The sequence below is a fragment of the Vidua macroura genome, chromosome 7, assembly GCF_024509145.1.
Source record: "Vidua macroura isolate BioBank_ID:100142 chromosome 7, ASM2450914v1, whole genome shotgun sequence".
Classification (NCBI taxonomy): Eukaryota; Metazoa; Chordata; class Aves; order Passeriformes; family Viduidae; genus Vidua; species Vidua macroura.
In genome coordinates this window covers 7,761,834-7,787,704 of record NC_071577.1, presented here as the reverse complement: position 1 = coordinate 7,787,704, position 25,871 = coordinate 7,761,834, and the positions used below count along the sequence as shown (strand labels likewise).

The 25,871-nt window shown below is 39.3% G+C and overlaps 1 protein-coding gene across 3 annotated transcripts in view; it reads left to right on the top strand.

Annotated features, from left to right (window-relative positions):
• The window catches only part of DIP2A (disco interacting protein 2 homolog A), a 79,698-nt gene that overhangs the window by 8,104 nt on the left and 45,723 nt on the right, over positions 1-25,871 (top strand). For all 3 annotated transcript variants that reach the window (XR_008437962.1, XM_053982789.1, XM_053982788.1), the window contains exons 2-3: positions 16,694-16,765; positions 24,768-24,887. Coding sequence is in view for 2 of the 3 variants with exons in the window: in XM_053982789.1 (XP_053838764.1) it covers positions 16,694-16,765; positions 24,768-24,887 (192 nt within the window). In the remaining variant the exon portion in view is untranslated. The remainder of the gene's footprint in view (positions 1-16,693; positions 16,766-24,767; positions 24,888-25,871) is intronic.

Genomic DNA, 25,871 nt, shown 5'->3' with positions numbered 1-25,871 from the left:
TCGCCTGAGTTTTCTTGATGTGATGATTGCAGGCCCAAATTCAAAGATCATAGAATCATTTAGGCTGGAAAAGACTTCAGAGTTCATGGAGTCCAACTGTTACCCCCACCATGATGTGCAGTAAAATAGAATGTATGATTTTCCTGTGCAGAGGGCTAACAAAGCAGTTCTGCAATGCAGAATTCAGGGGACCAACTTGAAATGTGTGACTGAGTAATTAAATCCTCCAAATCATCATCATATCCTTCTATCACTTTATCACTGCTTTATTATGACCTTTCTTCTTTGTCAAGTTGGTGTTTCCCTAGCAGTGCTCCAGAGGACACAAAGATTTTAAGCTTCTGTGGATTTTTGTTGTTGTTGTTTTCCTGTGTGGAAGCTTGTGCCTTTTAGTAGGTGTCTGTGATTTGCTATTCAGTGAAGAAAGAAGCAGCTCATAATCTTCTATGTCTGTTGTTACCTTTTAAAGGTCAAGACCTTTTTATTTGATTATCTCTATATCACTTTAAGAACTTGAAGAGAATTCCAACACCTGGTGAATCCAGTTGGGCTTCATCCCTCAACTAGCAGGGAGTTTTTGTTCAGTGTTCTGCTGGATGCCAGCAATGTTTGACAAAAATCTGGCTCTTGTAGGATTTGCTATTTATGGACACTGAAAAGATACTAATAGCTGGTGTTGTTATATTATGAAGATAGATGCAAATAATCTTTTTTTCTGGCTTTCTGTTATAATTCACTGCAGCTCAATTTTTAAAATTTTCTTTATTTTTTCCTTTTTCCTACTTACAGCCATATGGCCTCAGAGCTGGATTGAGTTGAGGGCAGAAGATTGAAAGAAGGTGCCAGTGCTTCAGCTTAGCTGCAACATGAATCCATACCCAAAATAAACTTTTTCAGTGTCTGTCTGTATCTGTACAGCTGTTCCTTCAATCTGTTGTGGATCCAGCCTCAAATGAAACGTAGGGCTTACTGATTGTAGCAGCATTTTGTCCTAGAACTTGAAATATGAAAGCTCCCATAAATCATAATCAATGTGTTTTTGTCCCACAGATCTGGGATTCATCAGATACAGGGAAAATACCAGTCAGCTCAGCATTTTATCAAATAGTGTTTGAGAAGTTATTTGCTGATGGAGAAATGAAAACCTGTGCTGGGAGGTGGGTTGGATGTAACTGGAGGGGCTTCAGCTCCGTATGCACCAGCTGCCTTTGTAGTAAGATGGAATTCTGTCAAAGTCCCACATTATGAGATTTCTGCCTTACTTTATAACGAGTAAGAAATGTTAAGAAAGTGCCAGAATGTGTGGTTGCAAAGAAAGCAGGTCAGACAGGCCATGTTGTGGAAGCACACAGTTTGGTAGGGTTAGGAAAAGGTGTTGTGACCACAAAACATTTGTTGGCAATTGTGTTGTCTAACAAAATTACCAAAGTTTCTAATTTCAGATGTTTGTGTATGTTTTGTATTTGGTGAGAGTTACTTTAGCTTGCAAAGAATAGTCACTGTTTTCAGAGATGGCAGCTCAGTGGAAGTTTTTTTTTCCTTCATTTTTCTTTCAGAAGCAGTATTTGAAAAAAGCAAATTTAAGTGTGAGCATCTTTTCTAATTTTTTTCACCTAAGCTCTCATTTGCTAAGTAAAAATCACAAGCTTAAATTTTATAAACCAGCTAGTTGAGGTTATGTGGTACATGTTGTAGGAATTAAAATGGTTGTACCTGGGGACGCTCATTCTTGCTCTTTGCCTTCTTTCTACTGCTCTGGGTTAGATGTCTGTGTATTAAAATGCATGACCTTGAAACTTCTTAACAGTCAAGCAGATGACCCCAGAGTCACTCCTGGCAGGAACTTGAGGTCTTTTTCCCCGCCTGTCCTCCCCCCCCTTGGTCTCGTGCAAGCATGTCAAGAGCTTCCCTCTGGAGACTTTGATTCTGCAAAGTCTCAGTTGACTGCGTACACAGAAACACCAGTGAGGTCAGGATTCGTCTGGCTGCTGTGGGTTTGTGCATTGTATTTTTGCCGCGTGTTTGTCTGCCTTGAGCAGTTTGGGATACTGAGAAATAATATATTCTGTGGTGGTCAGATGCAGATCTGTGGCTGGACATACCGGTTTGAGCAATAGCACAGGAGTAAAGGTGATGGGCACTCTTATCCCTGTGCTCACTTTCCATCTACAGCCTCCTTGTTAGAGAGGGTTTGGGTTACTTTTCATGAATAATTAAATAAACCAGTCTGTTTAAAAGCATTACTTATAGTCATCAACCAGTGTGATGGTGCTACATATGAAGGAATGTGTTAAGGAAATGGGTATTTTTAAACAGGAAATTCTTCTGATGAACTTAGTGGTTGAAACAAATTATATTTGTGATTCTAGACTTTTCACATTTGTGAAGCCAGGATTAGATGTATTGGCAACTATTGCCTAAATAAATGCAAAGTCGTAGTTTTCTTCAGATTTAGGTTTTAGCAGATATTGACAGGGCTCTGATTTGATTCGATTTCCACAGGACATCAATTTATCAGTGCCCGAGACTGACCATTAGCAAATGAGACTCTTCCCTTCCTAGCAGAAGGTGTTTTCACATGCCCTTCAGAATGCTTAGATTCTGCTAATTGAAAAAAGAACTTCAGGTGCTGAAATACCTGTAACACAGGTGTTTGCAGGAGGCAGGGGCTAGGATGAAGATCTACAAAAGGTATCACTATGGATGTTGCCCTTTTCTGGTGAAATTGATTTTTACTTGATTTTTACCTTATTGTTACTTACAATGTAAGTAACTTGTCACACAGCCCAGACAAAACTATAGAAACCTTCCGTGACACACATATTCTGTATTTGCTTGTAGCTGTGTCTCAATATTCTAATCTTAAATTACTGTTAAGATTATAAATCATAATTTAAATTATAAAATGTCTGTGTATAAATCCTGTATATGTTACTTTTATCCTAGCAATTTATATGGGTCTTAAACTGTGAGATAAGTCTGTGTTGCAGACCTGTAGCAGGGTAGTTGGGATGAGGCTGGTTTGAGACAGAGGAGGAGTAGCAGAATGCTTAGTGAAACCAGAAAATGGTAGATAGTAGTAAGAAATAAATAGTCTTGTATTTTTATTTCAAATGGAAGCCGTATAAATTAGATTTGACAAACTCAGTGTGTACTTACACAACTGCTATATTGCTGCTTCTTCTTCCTGGCAGGACCAGTGTTCCCTGGACTGCAGCCAGAGGGAAAAAAATTTAAAATAATTTTAAACATATAAAACTTGTGAATAGCTAATAACTGACAATTTGCTCTTGTGATCATTGCACATTTTCTGTGCCCTACAGCACCTCACTGCATCTTCCATGGGCAAGCTCTTGCATCAGGGTTGCTTGTACCATTTATTTGGGCTGTTCTCTTTTTGGCTAAGGGCCTTTTAGCCACTGTTGTGCTACAAACAGGTAGATTTTTCCTCACTGTGGAATAAGCCTTTTCTCAGTTTTATGCACTTCTGTCCAAAATATTCAGCACTAATAATAACCCACAAGGTTTTTTGGAGGATTTTCCTTCCTTTAGTGAATATTTGTAAGCAGTGAAGTGAACTGATAGACACTTTATGCTCAGCTTGGAGCTGTACTCTGCAGGGCTTCAGTCACATGTTGGTGCAGCTGGTGCAGTTTGGGAAGCCCAATAAACTGACTCATGACGAGAGGTAGCCTTGCTGTGTTCAAACAAGCAATGTTTTGACACTGGAAAATAAAGAGAGATTCTGAATCGGTATGAGATAATTCCCTGGGGTGATTGAAGGGGACTGTGGGATAGATTGATGACTCATGCAGTACTGATGCTATCAAAATTGTGTTCATCACGTGAAATAGGTTCTCAATGCCCTTTCATACGGGAAGCTGAGAGCTGCAAAACTCGAGAACTTTGTGGCCCTCATCAGTGGGTGTCATATTTGGGAGAATGATTGCAGTGAAATTGTTACCTGGTGCTATGTGAACAACCTTGCCTAATTTTGTGCTAGAAGGACGGTATGACAGTTCACTTGAAGTTAATGTTGCTGTTTTGTAATTAGTAAAAGTATCGTCAGCAAAACATGGTTCAGAATAATTTAAATAGAGATATTTCTGTAAGCACAATGCTTTTGCATTGTGACCAGAGGAGGGTAACCTGTCCAACTCCATTCCCCCCACCCAAACTCCCAAAAAAGCATTTTGACACACTCCCTTCAGATGATAAACCTGGTGGTAGTGTAGTAACTTCTGCAGCTTTGTCAGTTTGTAGACATTATTAGTAACAGTGAAGTAATCTGTATTTAGTGGAATTACCAATTGGTGTTTTATGGCAGTTGCAAATGAGTTGCATTTTGAGACTGAGGAAAACTTAGGTTTAAAGGAAATCCAGTTGCTATCTTTATAGGAATTGGTGTTACACCTTTGAGAGTCATCTTAAGGTTTTTAGGTCTGGACTTTCACATGACACTTCTGGACAGTCTTGAATACATCAGTTGATTAGCAGAGATTCTGAGGAGCAGCTCCTTGACTTAGGGCTATTGAAGGTGGGGCATAAACATAGAAATACATGAAGGATCTGTAACATGACAGAAGAATGTTGCATTGATGCCTTTAACCTTATTTTGGTCTTTCAGTAGATGTTACTGGATCTTGACACAATGTTAGTAACATTGCTGATTTCCTTCTGCCGGAAGAGCTTTTACTGGTAGCTTTCATAATGAATTTTTTTTTATCACAACAGAGAAAGTAAACAACAAGATCCTAAGGAAAATCTGCATACAGAGTTATTGACTTTGAAATTACTTCTTTTATTTTTTTCCTTCCCAGCTGCAGTGACTTGGAGAATGTTTTTAGGGATGTTGTATTAGCCTGACATGAGTAGAATTTCTTGAGATTCCTTAAGAATTTCTTGATTTCAGTCTTATTTTTCCGGGAGTGTCTTGGTTTGAAAGACAGGTGTCTGCTAAGGAAAGCAGGAGCTTCACTTGGAATGGAAAATATTATCCCCTCCCTCCAAGTTACTATAACTTTGAAGTTAAGGGGCTTTCAGGCAGAGCTGTGAAAAGGAGCAGCAGTTCTTTACTAACACACACACACATATCTATGTGTAAGGAGGCAAACAGCCCCAGGCAGGGCCCAGGCCAGGCCCAGCCGCTCTCGGCTGCCGGCGCTTTCCCCTTCGCTGCAGTTCCCGTCACGGCCGCCAGGGGCGCTGCTGGCTCCCGGCCGGGCAGGGCGGGTGCGGCGATTCCCCCGCGCCTGCAGGGGGCGCTGTGCTGATTCCCCCGCGCCTGCAGGGGGCGCTGTGCTGCCTCCCCGCGCCTGCAGGGGGCGCTGTGCTGCCTCCCCGCGCCTGCAGGGGGCGCTGTGGCGCCGCTGTCCCTCAGCGGCAATGGCGGAGGGGCTGAAAGGGGAAGAGGGGCTGCAGCAGGAGCCTCGGAGCAGCGGCTGGAACGGCAGGGCAGGCTCGCCCAGGGTGGCAAACAGGAGGCAGCAGAAACTCCGCAGGTGTAGCTGGAATCACAGGGGAGGGGGTGCAGAGCTACAATGAGCAAAAAAACCCAGAGCAGTGGCAAAGAAATGGCAGGGCTGGGCAGTGGCAGCCCAGCTCCCTGACACAGCAGAGGGAGGCTCCCTTGGGGGGAAAAGGGGCTCAGGCTCCCGAGGTGTCCCCTCAGGCACCCCAGCAGATGGTGAAGGGTTCCCCCTGTGAGAAACAGCCCTCACTTTAAAAATTTTAAAAGGTTTATTCAACTTTAATAAAAACACAAGAAAGAACTGACTAAGGAAAAGTTACAGTGCTGGGAGTCTCTGTGACTAGCAGCCACATGCTCATCTACAAAATGGATGCTCTGCTTTCTATACCCTTAGCTCCTCCCTAAGTTTTGTCCGTGAACTCCTTCTCTGCCGTCCATTGGTGGGGATTATTTTCTTACATCTTGATTGGAGGTCAGGTGTTGTTACACTGTGCCTCCTGGTAATAAGCCAGCCCTCCCCAAATGCTCTGACTGCTAAGGCTATTACAAGGGGCAGAGGAAAGAGAACTATGGGAGGACATAGTACAATAACATGACTATGCATCTTAACATACACATAATATCTGTCTCTTAATTGTGAGAGCCAACTATTACATTATTTATCTCTAACAGCCCTTTGGTGAGGTCGAGTGTTAATAAGGTCGCGGTGCAAAGGCCGCTCTTAGGAGCAGAGCTCCACTCCCGGTGGAAGAAAGGCAGCAGGAGACAGAATCCCACAGTGCTGATGAGCTCTCCCCGCAGCAACCACAGCCTCTCTGCCCTCCAAATGCTGAGAGCACAGGAGAGAGCTAGGAGCTGCCCCAGCCCCCTTTTCCCCAGCCTAATTCTCCAGGAATCTCAGCTCCTCCAAGAGAAACCCTCAGATAAGAGGAGTGCAGCCAAGTGCCCTCCTCCCCTGAGCTTGGCAACTTCTTTCGTCTCTCTTAAGTACCCGGTCCTTATTGTCTCCTGACAACATATGGGAGAAAATTCCCTAAAAGAAAGAAACAAAAGAAAAAACCCTAAACCCCAGCAGGGATCTTTCTGGAATCTTGGGGACAGCAAACCATAGCAAGTGTAAAAAGCTTTCAAATTATAAATGTTTAAAGTATCTTTAAGAATTTGGGAATTAAAGTTACTTTCTAAATGTATGAATTAATTGGTTGAGCTGTTGAAAGAGCACTTGAGCATCTAACAGAAATATATAAGAATTTGAAATTATCCTCTTGTGTCAGGTTTAGAGAGTTGTAAACTCATGGTTTATGGGTTAAGTCATGTAGACTGGAAAAGTTGGCAAGATAAGTAAGGAAAACTAGAATAGCATTGGTCCTAAGAGAAGCTAAACTTCTGGGGGAATGCCTCATTTCCTAAGCACTGGAGGATTTAGCCATGCAGCTGTAGAAAATATAGGTTTACTGGGATTCAGTGCTTTTCACAAGACCACAGTACATCCTAAGAAGACATACATAAAAATCAGAAACGCTCTGCAGTTTGGAGGTATTGGAAAGTCTAAAATTGCAGAATTTGGGCTGAAAAATAGAGCTGTTAATAATGGCATGCCAAGACAGTTTTCTTGGGAAAGGAGTTGCATTTCTGAAAGGAAAATTTTGTTCAAATACATTCAGATGTGTGTGTGTGTGTGTATATAAATGGGTTTAGAGCTCCCTTACCAGACAGCTGGAGAGTCTTAATTTTTCCATGAATAAAACCCAAAATGCTCATTAATTAATAAAAATCATGGTAGATAAGTGATTTTATTTTTCCTGGTCTTAATCAAGACTGGGGAACTTGAGAAACCTAGTCTAGATGAATGGGCAGAAGAAGTGAAACAGCATTTCTGCAGGTCACATCAGCAGCTTCTACATAAGAGATTAACAGGAATTTAATTGTTTCAAAATTCATGGCTGTTTATGAAATGCAGCAAGGCCATTAAAGTGTCTTCTGATCCTCAGTTAAAATGAAGGGACTGATTATAGCTATTTGAAATCCTTAACTCTAAGAGTTAGCAATGTAGGGAGTTCTTTATCTAAAAGTAATGTGGATGCCTGAACAAGAACGGCTTTGTCTTAGGAATGCTTAAACCAATTATTCAAACAATTTAAACATGATGTGGGGTGTCAGTTTTAAAAATGCTGGTATATTCCACTTATCCCAGGCATTGTCTAAGTCTTGGAATTGAAACAGTCGTAAGGGAGTCACCTGCCATAAGAGATGGAAAAAGCAAGCAGTCCTTTAGCATAATCCCTTGAAACTCAAAGGTTTGCTGGTGTGGCTCTGGTCATTTTAATGTTTAATTATTTTTTTAATAATAAATAATATACCACTGCAGTTCAGTGTGCTGCTTGTTAACAACACCTTTCAGTTGTCTGAGAAAATGCTTCTGTAGCAGAGCATTTGGAAGGATAATGTCAGTGGTTCTGGGGTTTTTGGAGACAAGTGTCAAAACCTATTGCTTTGAATTCAGTTTCATTGCTAATGAGTTTCTTGTGTGGAGACTTTTATATTCCAATTGCCCCAGTTTAAATGCAGGAGATGGAGTAAAAACCATCTTAACAGTAGCTTGTTTCATTCTGCATCTATCTTGAAACTTTTTTAATGCAATTTTATACAAGGTGAAAGCAGATCTTTGAAGGTACTGACTTCCATCTCTTCTCGGGTTTGGGTTTTTTGGGGTTTTTTTTTGGCTTGGTTTGGAAGTCCTTGGGTGGTCCTGCTTGTCCTGCGTCCAGTCTCAAGCATCCCACAGGTTGTTGGTGCTTTACCAGGTTTCAACACCAACAAGAGGTGCTGCTGGTGATCTTGGAGGAGATTTGAAATAAATCCACACTCAGATCTGAATTTAGGATTAAGTGACTTTTTGTACTGCGATATCTCTGAATAAGATGGTTTTGAGCATAAACAAGTATGGATTTTCTGGTTTAGGATGAAAAAGGTGAAACAGGTGGTGACTTTTTCCCAAGTACCGCCAATTTGTGCCTTCATCCGTGACCTTCCTGTTCATGAGCTCCTGCATTCTGAAGCCTTTTGTCTCTTGGCAAAAGAATTAAGAAACAAAACAGATACCTATTCAATATTCAGTTTATTGAACAATGTCTCTTCAGTGCCCTGGATGAGTCATGGGTCTTGTTGAAAAATAAATGTAGTCATGTAGATTTTCCCAGTATTTGCACGCAAGGGTGTTTGTTGGACTGAATGGATAAGCTTAAATCTGATATTTTTGTGCTCCAGTATTTGTCTTTGTAAGTGTAATAGTTTGTCTGAGCTTGCATTCTGGACACTCAGTGTGATGTGTTAGTACTGGGGAGCACTGCATTGGTGGGTTTTTTGTACTGGGTTTCGCTGTTAAGGCATCAAATATGTGAACTTTCCAAAGTTCATAGATGAATATTGTTTTAAAGGAATTGCTTGAAATCTTTTTATTTTAATAAAGAGATTCCAAGTGATTGGATGATTTGTAGTTACTTAATAGTGCTCAGTGTTAAGGAGCTGTGGTGGTAAAAGCTGCTTATAATGGAAGAGCTTGAGGAAAGCAGAACTGGTTGGTGTCAAGTGGAAGAACTTTGGTGTTTTGTTGCTTCCTTGTAACCAGGTTTTGTTGAAACTTTTTGTTTAATTGAAGCTTTGTTCTGTTGTGGGTTTTTGAGGGGCTTGGTGCAAAATGTGTCCTCGGCCGTTGTTCTTGCAGCATCCAAAAGGGAGCAGTCCCTCTCTTCCCATTGCGATCCTGCCTCGTGCATCCACACCGTTTGCCCCCCTGCCTCTGCTTATCACAGTTCTGCTGCTGCCCTCCTCCTCAGCCACCCTCATGATGGTCAGAGTTTTCAGCACATTTAAGTGACCTTTCAACAGTGCTGGCATTAATGGCATCACCAAAGCTGCACACTAGATTTGAGGTGAGCCCTTAATGAATTTCTATTATGTGGACTTGGTGAGATCACATGTAAGAGCAAGAAGGGGAAAACCTAAAGTGAATTGTCTGTCTGACATTCACAGTACAGATTTTCTGAATAATTTATTGGTATTTTTCTGTCTCCTGTCTGTTTCCCAGACTCAAAAAAGTAAGAAATTGGCCACCAGAAAACCAGAGGCATAATTTGATAGGAAATAGATGAGCATATCCTAGGACAGGAGGAGGTTGGTCTGTATGAACAGGGAAGACTTGAGAATACAGCTTTTTGGATGGACCAAAATCTTCTGTGAATAACTCCCATGGGGGAATCCTGGAAAAAAATAGATGTATTTGAGTTAGTGATGTGATAGTAAGAAGGTAGAAAAGGTAAGTCATTATGAATGAGTTGAAAACCAGTTTAATGATATGACCTTAACAATGGAATTATAAATTAATTATATAATCATAACTGTAAATTATTATACTTTGATAATATTGTGGATATTATAAAACTCATTATATAGTAACTATAAATTATAGTCAATTACCTGGTTTAGTGTAAGGTGTGCCTGACCATAGAAGGGTATTGAAACTAGATGAGCCTTAAGGTCCCTTCTGTCCAAACCATTTTCTGATTCTATAACTGTGACCACCTCCCAAATGGCAGCATTTTTAGTAGATTTCTCAGGTTTGGTCCAGTTAAAGGCACTTTTTATTTCTCATGCAACTGATAATCAAATACTTTCTATCTTACAGTAGGATTACTCAAAGTAAATAACCAAGTAGCTTGGTAAGGACATTTAGAAGCAATACCATCAAATACATGGAGTATCAAAAGAGGCAAGACAGGATCCATATCCATATGCCTATTTTGGGAAACAGCAATTGCAAGAATTAGGCAGAACTGGTAAGAAAGAATAAGTGACTTAAGGTACTGCCAACCTGTCTCTTCCAGTTCATCATTAATGTTGGTAAAGATATGTTACTGCAAAAGAGTATTTTTCAGGCCTTTGATTATGGGTATCACTGCATGGGAGATTCTGGAAACGTGCTTGGTATGTACTGGAGTAGATTCACCTTTTCTCACTAACATGCTTTGTTCTTAAGAAGACAATTTAAAAATTATTTTTGTATTCAATACTTTTTTGATGCATTTCACTAATAAGGTTTTTGCCAACCTTAGTTCATAGAAAATTCTGCTGCTCAGACCCTGCCTTGGCAGCAGCCTGGGATCAGCATGTTACATTCAACCTCAAGCAGGTGCTGGCTGGGGGCTTAAGCATCTGATACTGCAGACACCAAACCTGGCTTTCCTTGGGCTCTTTTTAACAGATAAACAAGGGAAAAGGTGCAGTTGGCAGAAACCACAGAATCATGGAATGGGCCAGGTTGGAAGGGACCACAGTGGGTCATCTGGTCCAACCTCCCTGCTCAACATTTTGTTGCCAATGTTTGGTTCATGCTGTTCAGGGAGAGCTCCCTTTCATCAGAAAATGCACTTAATGAGTAGTGTTGCAACTGGAAATAAATTGTAAATAAGTTTAGCCACCACAGGGACCTATGCTGGGGTTTCCCAAATGTGCAAGCACTGAACTGTTCTGGTCCTAATAGGGATTGATGGAGTTTTTTTCCTGCCATGAGAGGATGTCTGTGTGCACCAGCTGGCTTGCTTTTGCTGCCTCCTTCTGTGAATAATTCAGCTGGTTTCCTTTTTTTTTTTTTTTTTTCCTCAGTTTATCATTCTGTAGTTCAGCCAGGATCTCTGAATCATTCATCTGATTCTTTGTGTTCATGTCAGATGAGTTATGTGCACCCAATATATTAGTCAGGTCTGATTTCTTAGTAAAATTATATTGTATTATGTTGTTTATGTAGCTTTAACATGAATACTGATGAAGTTTGGGTTTTTTTAAATATGCCAATGTTTTATTTTAAGAAGTCAAAGTGTCTGCATTCACCATAAAATTTTGCCCATTATCCAACCCCCTTTCACTTGTTATTTAAAGATTAAGTGTAGATCTTTTCTCTAAAAGCATGGTTTTACAGTGCATGTGAGGGCATGGTAATGTCATGTCAGGAAACTAATCAAATCTGAAACCAAGACCTAGAAATCCATTGAAAAAGTTTCATAGTTTACAAATTGAAATAACTTGTGTATGGAGTAGACACTGCAGTTTACAGATCTTCTCATTATATTTTTTTCATATACTTGGTGAATTTTGAGTGTTGTGCTGCTGTTGGAGTGTGTTGGGGTTTGCTAGTGGGTTTTTAGATGATTTTCATGGTCTCATAAATGAGGTGGGTATTTCCATGGTCATGGATTTTTAAATCAGTGTGGTTCAGTATTTAGAGTGGTGCATCATGCCAAAATGGCACCTTTGCTGTGATCTTTGTGGTTGCTACCAAAGTTTAAATATGGGGTAACTTCTTGCATATTAATGGAGGGAGGAAATAAAAAATCAGTGTTGCTGACATCCAAAAACACACCATAAAGTTTCATACCAGTTTAATAGTCTGAAGTATCTTCACTGTGTTAATCACTATGCCTTATATAATGAATCTGTGAAGGATGTGAAAGGAGAAGAAGTTGTGCTTTAGAAAGCCTTTTCTTTCATTTCTCCATACCTGGTTGTTTCTAGATTTGCATCTTCAGGCAAATCTAGAGGCAGTTTTCATGGAATTTTTTGGGGATACCATAGTATTACTTAATTCAGATAATTATTTCTGGCCTCATTCATTACAATAGTTGGTTACTACATGTCAGACAATTATTCTACTTTGGTATTTTATCCTTGATAGAGCTAGGAAGTGACAAAAAGAAACTCAGATTGTTTTCATTTCTGTAGTGCACTGAGATTTTGGTTGTTTTCAATTTCCATGATGGGAGCACATCGCGTGTATACAGCATTCTTTCTAAAGCTTTTCACTTTGGAATCTTAATAAAATAACTGTGTTAGACTTATTCCTAAGTAAACATCAAGCCCTAATTTTTGGCTTGAAGTTTAAAGATTATGTCCATTGATCTGCCTGACCACTCCTAGTCTGTTTTTCCCCCAACTTCTTTTGTTGGCTTTCGTGGAAGCAGACAGTGCATTCCCTATGGGCCAGAGGATTCCCGTTCTTTCCTCCCCGTGTGTGTAGCTTTCCTCAGCCTTTTGAAGGGGATGGCAACGTTACTGATCTCCATCCTAATGAGAACTGGAAGTGGTACCTGGTGTGATAGATGTTGTTCACTCACAGGTGTACATATAGCTGGCATCTGTCACTCTGTGTGTGTGTTCTGCAGGGAGTTCCAACAGCATAGAAGGGAAGTGGCAGGGTTGGAGCTTTTCCTGTCTCCCTGTGGACCAAGCTTAAGGATTTACTACAGCAGTGGAAGAGCAATTCATTAATTTGGCTTAACTGAGCCTAGAAACTGCTGCTAAGGCTGCTTTTGTGATCTAGTTATTTAACCTTATTTTGCACTGTCAGATGCTGACTCCTGGCAGATGAAGCAAATAAGTGTTTAAGCCAGGCAATTCCAGAGTTTAAAAGGAGAAGCTCTCTCTTCTTCCTACATACACACACAGTTCACAAGTATGGGTTGTATGGAACAGAATAACCTGGAATGCACTGACTTTGCACATCCTCTCTGAACTGCAGGATTCACCCACCCTTGGCTTTTTAAAGTTGTAAAATATAAGTGATGCCTTTGTCCTGCAACTGCTTTGAAACTTCAAGGTGAAAAGGTGATATATTAATGTGTCAGAATAGAATTTTCTTATTCTAATTTCAAATTTTCTAATTCTAAATGTTACTTTGGATTGCTTTGTCAATTACAAAATTCCTAATGGCTTGGTCAAACTAAGTTTATTAGTTTTGATAATTCCTGCTATACTTTATTAGGCAATTAATGGTATTGTAAAATATAGTCCCACTGTGTAATTGTGAACAGAGTGGAAGACCCAGTCTTTTGCTATTAACATACTGGTGAAATTCCTTCCATTTCTATCATTAAGATACATATAAATAGCTAGTCATTATTTGTCTAGTGTCTAGAACTTGATGTTCCAGTGATTCTGTTGTATGTGCAAAGGTTTAATGAAACTCTGCATTTATATAGTTGTATAACACCGTGCTGCCACTTTTACATCAGACAAGTTTTGTACTTCGATAACTTGAATTCCCTCAAAGGGATGCAAATCCTGCTGCAAATTAAGAATTACCAGTACCACACATTTTCAGTGAAGTTGTGCTAAAGTTCTAATACTGCTTAAAGGCATCGTGATGCTCTCAGGATGTTTCAAATAGGGTCTTTGAAATAGAATTTCTAATGGCTTAGTCAAATGCATCACCATATGAAATGATCAGATGTCATTTCCATTTTAAAGAGATTCCTGTAATATGAAAGATTCCAATCAAGATGTTTTCACACTTCGCTTAGCTCATCATATGCAAACTAAATTAAGGTAGCAGTCGACCTACCAGATGTGGTAGGCACAGAAATACCAGAGCCTATATCTCAGGGCAGCAAGTGTTGGCTGCTGTACAGTTTGGAGATCCAAATCTTTCTTTGATTGCAAGTAATGATTTTCATCTTTTAGTTCCTTTGTTGCCTGTTGATCAGTTTGGCTTTTGCCTCATTGACACAAGTGTAGTGTCTGGGAGAACATGTGCCAGGTAAGTCTTGGAATGGGTGCAAGTAGTAGGTTTGGAGAAGTTGTTCTGGTTCCTAGTTTAGGTTGGAACTAGGAACTTGTGGGTTAAATAAAAATGATTGTGAACTGTCACGGGCAGAATCTTTTGGTAGCACACCTGTGTGTGTCCCAGCTTGAAGCTCACAGGTGTGCATATGGAGAAAATATGTCCCAAACAATTTCCAGTTTTCTTTAGACTGTTTAATTTCTGCCTTTGTTCCTTAACCTTTTCCCATCTTTTCCAATGTTTCTGTATTTTGATCTTTGGTTCATCTTCAGGGTCTTTTTTAAAAAGGTTGTTTAAGACAGAATTTGCAATGATATCTGCTGAATTGATTCTTCCACCTCCACCAATTTTTCAAATACAGTGACAGCCTATCCCAGAAACGTGGGGGATATGTTTTAAATACTTCTACAGATGAAATGTAAATTATTTTTTAGACTGGAAACTTGCCTGCTTTTCCAAACCACCCAGGAGCCACCTCTGAGGCAGAAACCAATATTAGTGTCCTTCATCCTGAAGGAACTGGCAGAGGTTTCTGTGTCAAGGTGATGGACCTGCAATTGTGGCTGTGCTCACCAGTGGCCAAACAGTGCAGTTCTTAAAGGTTTCATCTTGCAGAGCTGATCCAGCTGATTAGGTTCATCCACATTTAATGTATAGTCAGCTCATTTAGAAATGTTTCTGCTCTTGACCTCTGCAAACTGGGGACCAGGAGCCATTTCCCTATCTTTAGCAAGTACCAGGCTCTCACAGATCCATTCTCAGGTCCATTTAGTGAATTTGGCATTAAGATTCTGTTAGGTCTAGTGCTAACATGGTGGAATAGAACCATGCCTGGGCAGAATCAGGGTAACTTTGTGATAGATTCTTGTGTGCACTAATGAAGAATATATTTTTATAGATCATTTTAAGAAATGCTACCACTTTCATCTCTGTCTAGATTAATTTTCTTGGCACCTCTGACATATTTTATGATATATGCTTTACAATACTTCAGATATTTCAAGTAAATGTCTCTTCCAAAAAGAACTCTTAACAGCTCAGCCCAGTGTCTGGCTTTATGCAGGCTTCCCAGCTGCCTCGCTGAGACCGAGGAACCTCAGATTGCTTTTGTATAATCCAGTAACTCAGGAGAAAGTGAGGCTAAATGACAGCAGCTGTGGCCCTGGTGTACCAGCGTGGCTCTTTTTGGAAGAAATGAGGGACCACAAAAAGCCCATATGATGGGTGAATCCCCCTGAGGCTCTGGGGGCAAGGGGGGAACAGTTGTTAGGAAGAGCCCCACCCCCAGGCTTTGGAGAAAGGAACAAAGCCCAGCTTGGCTGGGCAGCACGGCTCAACCTGCCACAGTGCTGCAGAAAACGACAGAGATGCTTTTGACTTTGTCCTTTGCTTAACCTCATTCAAGGCAAGTCCTTCAAGTCAGCATTCCAGCAAAATCAAAGAATTTCCAGGTGCTGCAAGATGCCAGGGTGTGAAGTATTCTGGATTGAATAGGACTCTCTCTTCAACCCTGCCTTTTGATCATGGCTTACCTGTGCAGTTGGGTGGTACCTGGCAGAGGCTGAGCTGCGCAGAGGGTTGGGATAAGGATTATGTGGAGCATTTATGAAGCTGTGCAAATTGATGTCTTCCCTGAGCTGACAGTGCAGCACATTTGTGTAAGGTACAGTTTTGATCCTTAAAGAATTTGCTGAGTTTTAGTCTTCCAAATTACTTCCGGTTTAAGAAAAACTGTTCTTCTTACTGGTGCTTCTTGTCTATTGGATTGGGGTTTTTATTTCTTCCATAATTGATAATTATGCATCTCTTCTCTGAGAGAAGGTATCTTCTGATATCCTTTTCTTTTTTTTTTGTAAAAAGTGTAGTTTATCATTTTGACTACATGTTCCCAGGCAGACAAATCTGCTTGGGCATTTGTAGTGCTTTGTTTTAGTTTGATCTAATTCTCATTTTGATATAATAATACCATATATACATAAAAATTATATTTCTGTGTATTTCTTCTGTTAATTTTTTTTCTGCTGAAAAAAACCCAGTAATTTCTGTCTTGTGTCCAAATGTTGTTTATAATATTTACATGGGTTTATGAAGAAAAACTGGCAAATACTTGCAATGATTGAAGCACTCCAGGATGTGCATTTGTTTTTCTTACCTGTTTTGAACAATGTCTTTGAACTCCCATTGCTTGCTTTGGGAGAGTGTCAATAGCTTGAAATGATGCATATTAACTTGGATGGAGGTTGGGGATGGCAGAATGAAATGATTTTATGTCTGATAGTCTTCTGTGATATAGGGGTGAGGTGGATACTTGAGGAAATGAAGAATATTAAGCAAAAAAATGAAACACAATCTTTATGGATTAAGGAAAGTACTTAAGAGTAAGAACTCTTCTGTGTAAAATCTGAGTGAGTAAAAGGGGTTCTACTTGGCCAGAGGTAGGCTGTATCCATATATATATACATGTAATTAATGCATTTTTTGGTTTTTTTTTTCCCTGCATAGTTTGCTTTGTTAAACTCTTTCACTAATATGTTGCTGACAGAATGTACTTGATGCAAAGATTTAAATGTAGAATTTCCAAACAATATGTATTTATTTCTTCTTTTCTTTAGGAGACATCACTCAGAAAGGATATGAAAAGAAGAGGGCAAAGCTGTTAGCACGGTACATACCACTAATTCAAGGTGAGAAACTCCATGGAAGTTACACCTTTGTGCCAAATCTGTGAAAATATAAAATGGAAAAGTTCTCACCAAATAGACTGGATGAATTATAATACTGTTTGATATGGCATCTAATCAGCAGTGGGAAATAGCTGTCACAGAGAAGTGCAGAGCAAGGAAAAAGCCTGAAATATATATTTTTTATAGTTTTATATGAAATGTTAAATGGTAACATTTTTGTCAGCAAACTTCAGTTTGACAACTGCGTCTGAGACTTTAAGATAACTTTAGAAATGAATAAAGTTATTGCTAAAAGCAAATTGGCTGCTTTCATTAGATGAAAATACTCAGTGGTCCTCACTCTCATGCTTTAATGTGCTGTTTTTTGCATTTACCCTGTGCTTCACCCCATTTCCATACACTCCCTCACCCCCTCTGTTTCTTCAAAATGCTTACTTTTTTATATATAAACTATTACTTCTGAAGCTGGTAATAACCAGACTTTATCATCCACAGCCAAAATCTAAATGCCCAGCTTTTTAAAATCTGTTTTTATGCTAGAATACTGAAATCACTCAGGGTTTAGGGCTGTTATGCTGCCACTGAGATTTGGTGTTCTGTAATCCCCCCAGTTTTCCATAGCTTGACAGATTTTAAGATAAGGGAAAATGAGAAGAAAACTAAAGTGAGTGGAAGCAATAATGAAACACTGTAAACTGAGACAGTGTTGAACAGTCAGAATGTAATCTGGTGTTTCATCATGGGGGTTATTAGCAAATGTTTCTTTTTTATGGTTTTGGTTTTTATTTGGATTTGGGGATTTATTTAAGAATAGATGTAGGTTTTTCCCTTAGTAAATTTGTAATCTCTGTAGGCCAAGCAGACCCAAACTCATCTCTTTAAAATGGCTTGCTCCTTGCAAAGAAGCAGTTTGGATTTTTAGGATGACTTTGGCAGTCAGCAGCAAGCTCTAGCTGCACTTGCCACAGCTTCTCCTCCTTACACCATTTTTCTGGAAAGAACTGTCTCAGTTTTCTGTTCAAAATACCCTGTCCTCTAACTCAGCTTAGTTAAAGATTCTGAGACCAGGTGGAGTATGGATTTTGACTGAGGATTCACAATTGCTAGAAATATTCTATCAATGCACTTTGTCTCCTAGAAAGTCATGTCTTTGGATTTCTGTCTCTTGTTTAATCTCTCATTGTCTTTGATTTACTCTGCCTTCACTCCTTTCTATTGACAGTGGGGGTTTTTACTTTATATTTTTTCCTTCTCAGCTCCCACAAGACTGTTTGCACAAATATTCAAGTACTGAGCTCTCAAGCATAGCTTAGACAACTCCAGTACTTTGTCTGCCATACTCCGTAAAGTAGGTTTAGATTTTCAGCTGCTTAAAGATTTTTCTCCTTGTTCAGCTATATTTTCCCTAATCGCCTTAAGCAGTAGTTTAATGAGTCAGCGAATCCTGTGGTTTGTCCTACTTGCTTGATACCACATTTTCTAAGAAGTACCGGATTACCTGATCATTTTTTTACCACTTTTGCCTAGATTAGCATTAAGCTGACAGGAATCTAGCTTTAATATGCTAAAAAAAATGAATAGACTGTCTGCCTCTGAGCACAAAGAATGATGCTCTAGTAAAAAGATAAAATTTGCTTAAAACATGAAGCTAACTGCCTGGTTCAGTTTCCTGACATATGCTCCATTAACCCAGTTCTAACTTGAAATTTCCTTAATTGACACAGTTTCAGCATGGCTCAGAATAGTGTGTGGGAGTCCCAAAGGCTTTGAGCCTGCAGAAATTTTTCATCGTTAACAATTTAATTGCAGCATTCCTGATAGGATTCATAAGGTTTAGTATCCATCAAGTTTTTGCAGACTGATGTATGTCAGCATTTTACATTTGTTGAGTTCTTGCTCTATGATTTGACATCCCCAGGACCATTAAATCATGTCTTTTTACAGCTTTATGTCTTAAAAGTGTACTTGCATGCCCATAGGTTTGGGTTCTGGGAGTTTAACTTGCCCTGTTACACCTCATCAGCTGCCACCTACAAACTAATCATGTGCAAACTCCTGCTCTCTCAATACCGTGTAAAATGGATTGGGCTATCTTCTGCTGCACTGTATGGCTGAATCTGTGGGGAGCCAAATCATTACCCAGACAGTGCTAAACAACCCACAGAGGGCTTGGTGAACAGAAAAAGACAGAGTGGCTGCAAAGCACATTTTCAGTTAACAGGAAAAGTAAGCAGAACACCCTGTGATTCAAGAGTCTCATTCCTGTAGATGGTTTTGTATTCTAAAATTCTAAATCTGCAGTGATGAAAAGTAAGTGGAAATGTAGAGATTTTGCTTAGGAACCATAGAACTCTGTAATTATATGGAAATAATAACTAGAATGAGTTATTTTTCACTGATCCAGCAAAGTGCACTGTGCAAAATCAAAAAAACAAGTATTGAGTAATAGCAAGCATTAAACAGTAATTAATTATTTTAATGAAGTAAAATTTAACAGTCAGTAATTGGCTTCCTCAGTCAACCTCTGCATGCAAATTCCAGATAAAACTCTGAGGAAATAATTAATTATATCTGTAGGCAATCTGGCATGCTGCATGGTGAAGCTTCTGAGTGATGGATAACATCAGATACATGGAGAGGGTGATTTTGAATATGAGTAGAGCTGGGGTGTAAAAACATTCAGAAATAGCACAATAAAATAAGCAGCATTTACAGTGAGAATTCTGTTCTGATGGGCACGTGATGGTCTTAAACTTCCTTTCTAACACCTCAAGTAAAACTCCTGCCTTGTGATGGTTGTTTCCTGATTATCCTGATTTCTTATTGATATTTTTACAGTTGCCTCTTTGGCTGTGTAAATGAGGTTGCAATTGCAGTTAGTGTCTTGGTGCTGCTTTACAGAGCAGTCCCTGGAAGTTATTTCAGTGGATTTAGTTAGTGCTAGAATAACACCTTGGTGAGTGACTTCATTTCTCCTCTGCTGTCAGAGTGATTCCACTCTAAAATTATTTTCTTCTCTTTTCTTCCTTAGCACTTCTGCTCCAGCAAAATTGAAATGTTAACCATTTTAATTTTTTTATTTTAAGGGAAAATTATTATGCAACCTCCTCTACTTTTGGTTGAGGCTGGCATGTCCCATACTTCTATTTTTCTTACTTTTTCATGGGTTTATGTCTGAAAAATGTTTCTGCTGCTACCAGGAATACATACGTGTTCTGTTCCTGTCTGCACCAGGTGATCTTCAACGTCCCTCCAACCTGGGTTGCTCTGTGATTCTGTGTAACTGTGATTTTTGTTTTTACATCTTTGTGGATAAGAAGTACCCACAAATCAGCCTCTCATTCAATCAGAGTGGGATGAGTTTTACATACCCCTATAGCACTTTGTACCTGTAGTTCCATTTTTAGGGAATATGCAACTTACTCTGGTGTCTTGAAGTCTACAAAAGGTTTATAATTTCTTATAATTTAAGGGAAAAATATATAAGTAACTTTCTTGGTGCTATGAAGTTAAAATTCCCACTTTATACTATAGGTATAATGCATATGATCAAAGGATCTCCAAATTTTAATTGGCTAATTTGGTTGGATTTTGGTGTATTTGGTTTAAATGAGGTATGTGAAAATGTAATGTGTTCACATAAGCTAGTTGAAAAAGCAGTTTATAGCTTCATTGCTCAGTTTCTCAAAATATCAAGAGATTGCTATTCTTGTGCCTTTTCAATTCAGTGCACATCCTTTTACATTAGGAGTGCTGGGCTGCTTGTGAAGCACCTCCTGAACTGTTGCTTAAAATGGACTATTATTTTAAGAAATTCAAGTTCTAGCTATTGCCCTGTGGGTGTTCTGCTTACCAGTCTGTCATAATGTCTAAGTAAGTATGTCTCTTACTTGTGGGTATTTTCATTGAGATGGCTGGATTCTCTGAATTGGATCCAAATCCTAGCTTGTATTTGGTTTCATTGAATTTATAACAAGTGTCTTCTATGCTTTTGTATTCTTTGCTGCTGTTTCATGCTTCCTTGAATGTAAAGTGTACCTGCCCTTAAAATGGTTCCATAAGCTTCAAGTGGAAGCTTATGAGCTGGAATTTACTTCCTTGAGTAGAGGAAAATGTTACAGAATCATGGAAGGTTGTCAAACATAATGCATGTGTACGATGCCTTTTTGTTATCATTATTATTTCTAATCTCTTGAATTTCTAATACCTTATTCTGGGAAATAAATTACAGTGTGTAAACCCTTGTTCAGTCCCTCTAATCTGGAAGGTGTGAACACTTCCAAAACTGGATCTTGAAGATAAAAAAAATCTGTGTATAGCAGGTAATATGTTCTTAGATGGGATATGACAGTAAAGGATGGTAACATTGAACTTGAGTGAGGACTGGATACTCAGTAAGTGCCCCAGAGACAGACCTCCACTTTCTGGATTTTCTGCCTTGTCATACCTTTTCCTTTCTTTTCACACTTTGAACCTGGCTACTGTAGTTTGTTCCTTTCTTCTTTCCAGACCCAGTTCAATAGCTGCAGAAAGATTTGATAATGTACAAAGAGTCTGGAATTTCCTCTTTGGCCTCCCTCTTTCCCTCTTCTCTGTACAGAGCTCTCTAACACATTATGTTTTGAAAATTTGATCTCTACCCACCTAACGTCTTTATCCTGCACATCCTCCCCACAGATGCCAGCAGAGAATCTTCCTTGTCCTGTCAGCTCTTCCCTGCTCTTATAGTAAAATTGTTTTTACTTGTATAAATGAAAATTGCTTGAAATGCCAGTATTAGTCTTGATTCTCCAGTGCTTGTGGATGGACAAATACAGGAATAATTCAAATATTATTTTTAATTTCATCCTGTAGAAGCAAATTGTTCAGTTAGTTGGAACAAGCATCCTTTTTAAGGTGACTTCATTCTTGCTAGCTTTGAGCAAGTTAAAAATGGAGAAAATGCAGTGATAGTGGATCAAGTGCCTTTAGTATATGTCTTTTCTGTAAAGGTGTTGGTGTGAGTGGGGAAACTTTGCCTAATTACCCATCTGCTTTTGCTGAAGGCTAAGGTAGTGATTTGCACAGTAGGATAATAAATGAATAAGCTCACCAGGCTTGTGGAACAGCATTTTAGTTTTGTAGCCTAAGAGTCAGAAGCACTATCTTACTATTTTTACCAAAAAATTATATTTTTCAGATTCATTATTGGTATTTTTGCACTGTAATATGAAACCTACTTTGAGAAAGCAAGAAGGGGGACTTAATCTGAAGAAACTGAGTTTCTAACAGTGCCAAGGATTTCATGCCTCATCCTTATTTAAAAGGAACTTCTGAGATTCGCTGATACAAACTTCATCACAATAACTCTGATTCACAAAAATCTGATCTTAGTCTTGAGAGGAGGAGAGTGTTGTGGTGTTGGAGTTGATCATGGACTCCTGTTGTTATGTGTGGTCACTTCTTCCCTGCTTCTCCTGCCCCCAGTACTGGTGTGGCCAAACAGCAGTGCTGGGATTGCACATGACTCAGGACATCCTGCATGCAATGCAGGTTGCCATCTGCTGATGGGTTATCCCAGTCAGCTCATTTTCCAGATTATTTTCCTCCCACAGGGGATTACAGAATGGAAAAGGGGCTCTTACAAGTCCTGATTTCAAGGCTCTGTAGTTACTACGAGACTGCAAATGGGAAGAGTAAGGAATTGGGAAGAACATGAATCTCTTTTTCTGCTTACCACTAACAATCCTTCTGGAGGAAAATAAATGGCACACCAAAAAAAAAAAGTTCTGGTTTTCTTTTGCTGTCTTTTTCACCCAAGGTCTCTTTTGACAAAATTACACAAAAATGACGTGGATATGATGTTTTCTGAGGATTTCTTAAGTAGTCTTAGTTGAGGGAGGCTCCCAGTCCTGCTGCCTGTTCTCCTTTGTACCATCATAGTTACCATGTTATCCCTTTGCCTTGGCTATTTGCTTGGCTCAGGCTTAAGGAGATGACTCGCCTCGATCTTTCTAACAGAATCTAAAGTTGTTGTTTATTGTTTCCAGATCAGCAAATCCCCCTGGACTGTTGACCTGTGGTTATGGAAAACTTGTGTTCAAGTGAAATGTGGAATAGAATTCTGCAGTGTTTTCACCACTTACTAGATCTGTTGAATCAATTCAGTTGGCAGACTGCATTTGTTTTTCTCTTACAAATAGAATTCTGCTTAAGTGTTTCAAGGAGTGTTAGGTCTCTGTATTGGTAAACACACATTCTGTTCTGCTCCACTGAGGACACTTTGGTTTCTTTGCTGGGCTGTCTCCATATTTCCCATTGGGGAGTGCAGTTGATGTTAGATATTTTGTCATCTGTTTAAAAAGCTTTACTTTTGGAAAACAGGAAAAATTAGGTGAGAATGTGTTCTTTATTACAAACTGTAAAAGAAAGGAGCTTATCTCTGGAGTAGGACTAATTTCTTAAAACTTAGATCTGTGTGAATTATTAAATGTTCCTTTGTTTTTCTATTATTTATCTATCATTTTCACCACACCCACACCCTGAAGCCATATCTAGCTCAAGGTTACCTCTTCAATATCCAGAGGTGTTCACTGTTAGCTGCTGAGGGGTTGGGAAAGGGATTATGGAGTGCATTCATCCAAAGGTCTTAACAGATACCCAAGAAAGCTGATATATAGTAATTTACTGTGTCATGAAGATGATAAAACACTTTCCCTGAGGATATTGCATTTAAATAGAGTATTTGAAAGTTCTTTTTCATCAATTGATTTTTTCTAATTGAGGTAGAAACAGGATATTTAATCCAATTGCACTCCTAATGTAAAGACTGTATCTTACTGAAACACCTTCATAAAAATGTCTTATAATTCCTAGATTTGTTAGTAGTTGCCACTTTCTTTCCTGATGCTCACTTTGTAACAAGGGGAACAGAAACCCCATGAGAGAGGAAAGAACCTTTTCCTACTTGTTAAAGTAAGATCTTGCCTTGCAAAGGAACCAACCCAGATTCCTCTGGAATGATGTCTTCTGTTCAGTGAGAGCTGCTTTTGGTAAATATTTGCATTTTGAAAATGTGGTATTCAAAATAGTTTTTTTCCAAAATGTGTTGTTTTCAAAAGATTTTGGGGCGGGTAGGAAAGCAGAAGCTCTTCAAGGGAAGGAAGGAAGGAAGGAGTGAAATGAATATTCAGCCCTGTGTGGTACAAGGGCTGAATAAATACAGTGACCTTGATGCAGCAGGTCTTACATGGCTGAGGAAAGTTCATTGTAAAACACAGCACTAAGCTAAATTTATGTTAGGATTGTGCAAAAAAAACCCCACCTGCATTGGAATTTTTACATTACATTTTGAAGTGTGGATGTATAATAAAATTGCAAATGGAAGTTTCTAGTCCAAATTTATATAGTCCTTAATGGATCAAAAGCCAGCAGGGAGTCAGCTCATTTTGGGGATGGGGAAAGGATAGTGGGTATTTATTGGTTACTGTCCACCCCTTTGATTTTTTATTCCTTTTGTGCTACAGTGTAAAATTGAGATTCATCTTCCTGAATATTAGCCAGCATAAATGTAAGCAACTGCTCAGGGTTATCCAGAACCCTGTTCTAATAAGGTGCAGAGCAAACAAGTAGAAAATGGTTCTGTTCCTCTTATTTTTGTTACCTTGTGTGGGGCTGGGAAGGTCTGCCATTGTTCCAGGAGTACATGAAGCACCCAGACAACCTAGATTACAGCAGGAGCTTTTACACAGCTGAAGCTGACAGTAATTCTGCATTAATATCTGCAAAGGTCTTGCTAGAGAATTGCAGCATTTTTGTGAAATGTGAATCTTCTGAGTGTTGCTCTGTTAAATGGGTATAGATTAAATTGGATTAAAATGCAGGTAGAAGGTAAGCCCTTTTTAATGGTACTGTCTTACACTAGTTGAACTTGTAAGTGTTAGGGTAGTGAAACAGTGTAGACATGGGGAGCAGATATTATATTTGCAAAGCTGATTTTGTACTAAAATAAACTGTGTTTCAGGTGTGGATCCATCCCTGCAAGCAGAGAACAGAGTCCCAGGCTCTTCCCAAGCCACCGCTGGGGTATCAAAACAGCAGAAATCCCGATCCACCAACTCGAGGGACGAGCGCTTCCGATCTGGTAAGGGACAAATACAGCTGAGGCATCACATGTCCTAAGAGGAAAAGCATACCTGTAAAATGGTACGTGCACAGAAAGCTGGAAGTGCTTTGGAAGAAGGGAAGAGATGTCTTTTAAGTATCTTTTTGCTTTGATGCACGAGTGGTTTTGGTTGAATCCAGCCTGGAGGAAATGCAAGAAGGGAAGGAGACTGTAGACCTGTCTTCTGATGTGTTTCTTGTTGTGAATTTTACTATGCTCAATATGTTTTTCATATTTACTGAGCAAACAAAATCGGCTCTATAACAGTTACTTAAAAATTTTGAAGACTAGAGTGTGTGAATTTGGGGGATTTTTTTGCTTACTTGTTTGGGTTATTTTGTTAAAGCAAAGTTACATATTTGTTGTAGCTTTCTTTCTAATATTTCCTGGTTTAAAGCAAGTGCACAAAAAAGGGAAATATCACAATGGATATTCTACTTCATTTAAATAGACACCACAGTGACAAGCCTGTTTTGGAAAATTGTGTGAAAATACTGATATCCTCATTGCATCCTGTTGCCATTGTTAATTTTCAGGTGGTTGAAGTGCACCATTTCCCTGTGAAATTCCTTGTCACAATAGTGATGAAAAACAGGTGTTTGGAAGCTTTTCTCTCCTAAATACTTTTGGACATCTAGCTGGATATTTTTCTGTTTGTTGTGCAGGGTAATTCCACATCTTGGGTTTGGAGATGAGAGGTGCAAGTGGTGGCAGGCACTGCACATCATGAACAGGAGGCTGGTCTTGGGTCACCTTGTCTTGCCACTGCTTGGGTTATTGTGGTTATTGTGTCCTGTTTGCCCTGCTGATGTGGAAAACCTTGCTCCAGAGTTGGAGCAGATGTGCCTTGTACATTCCTTAGGGCTGATTGATGAATGAGACTTCTTAAATATTCTGTGGATGTATACAGACTCCTTGGAAAGATGCCTGTATTCAGCTACACAGAGAAGAAACTTCTGAATG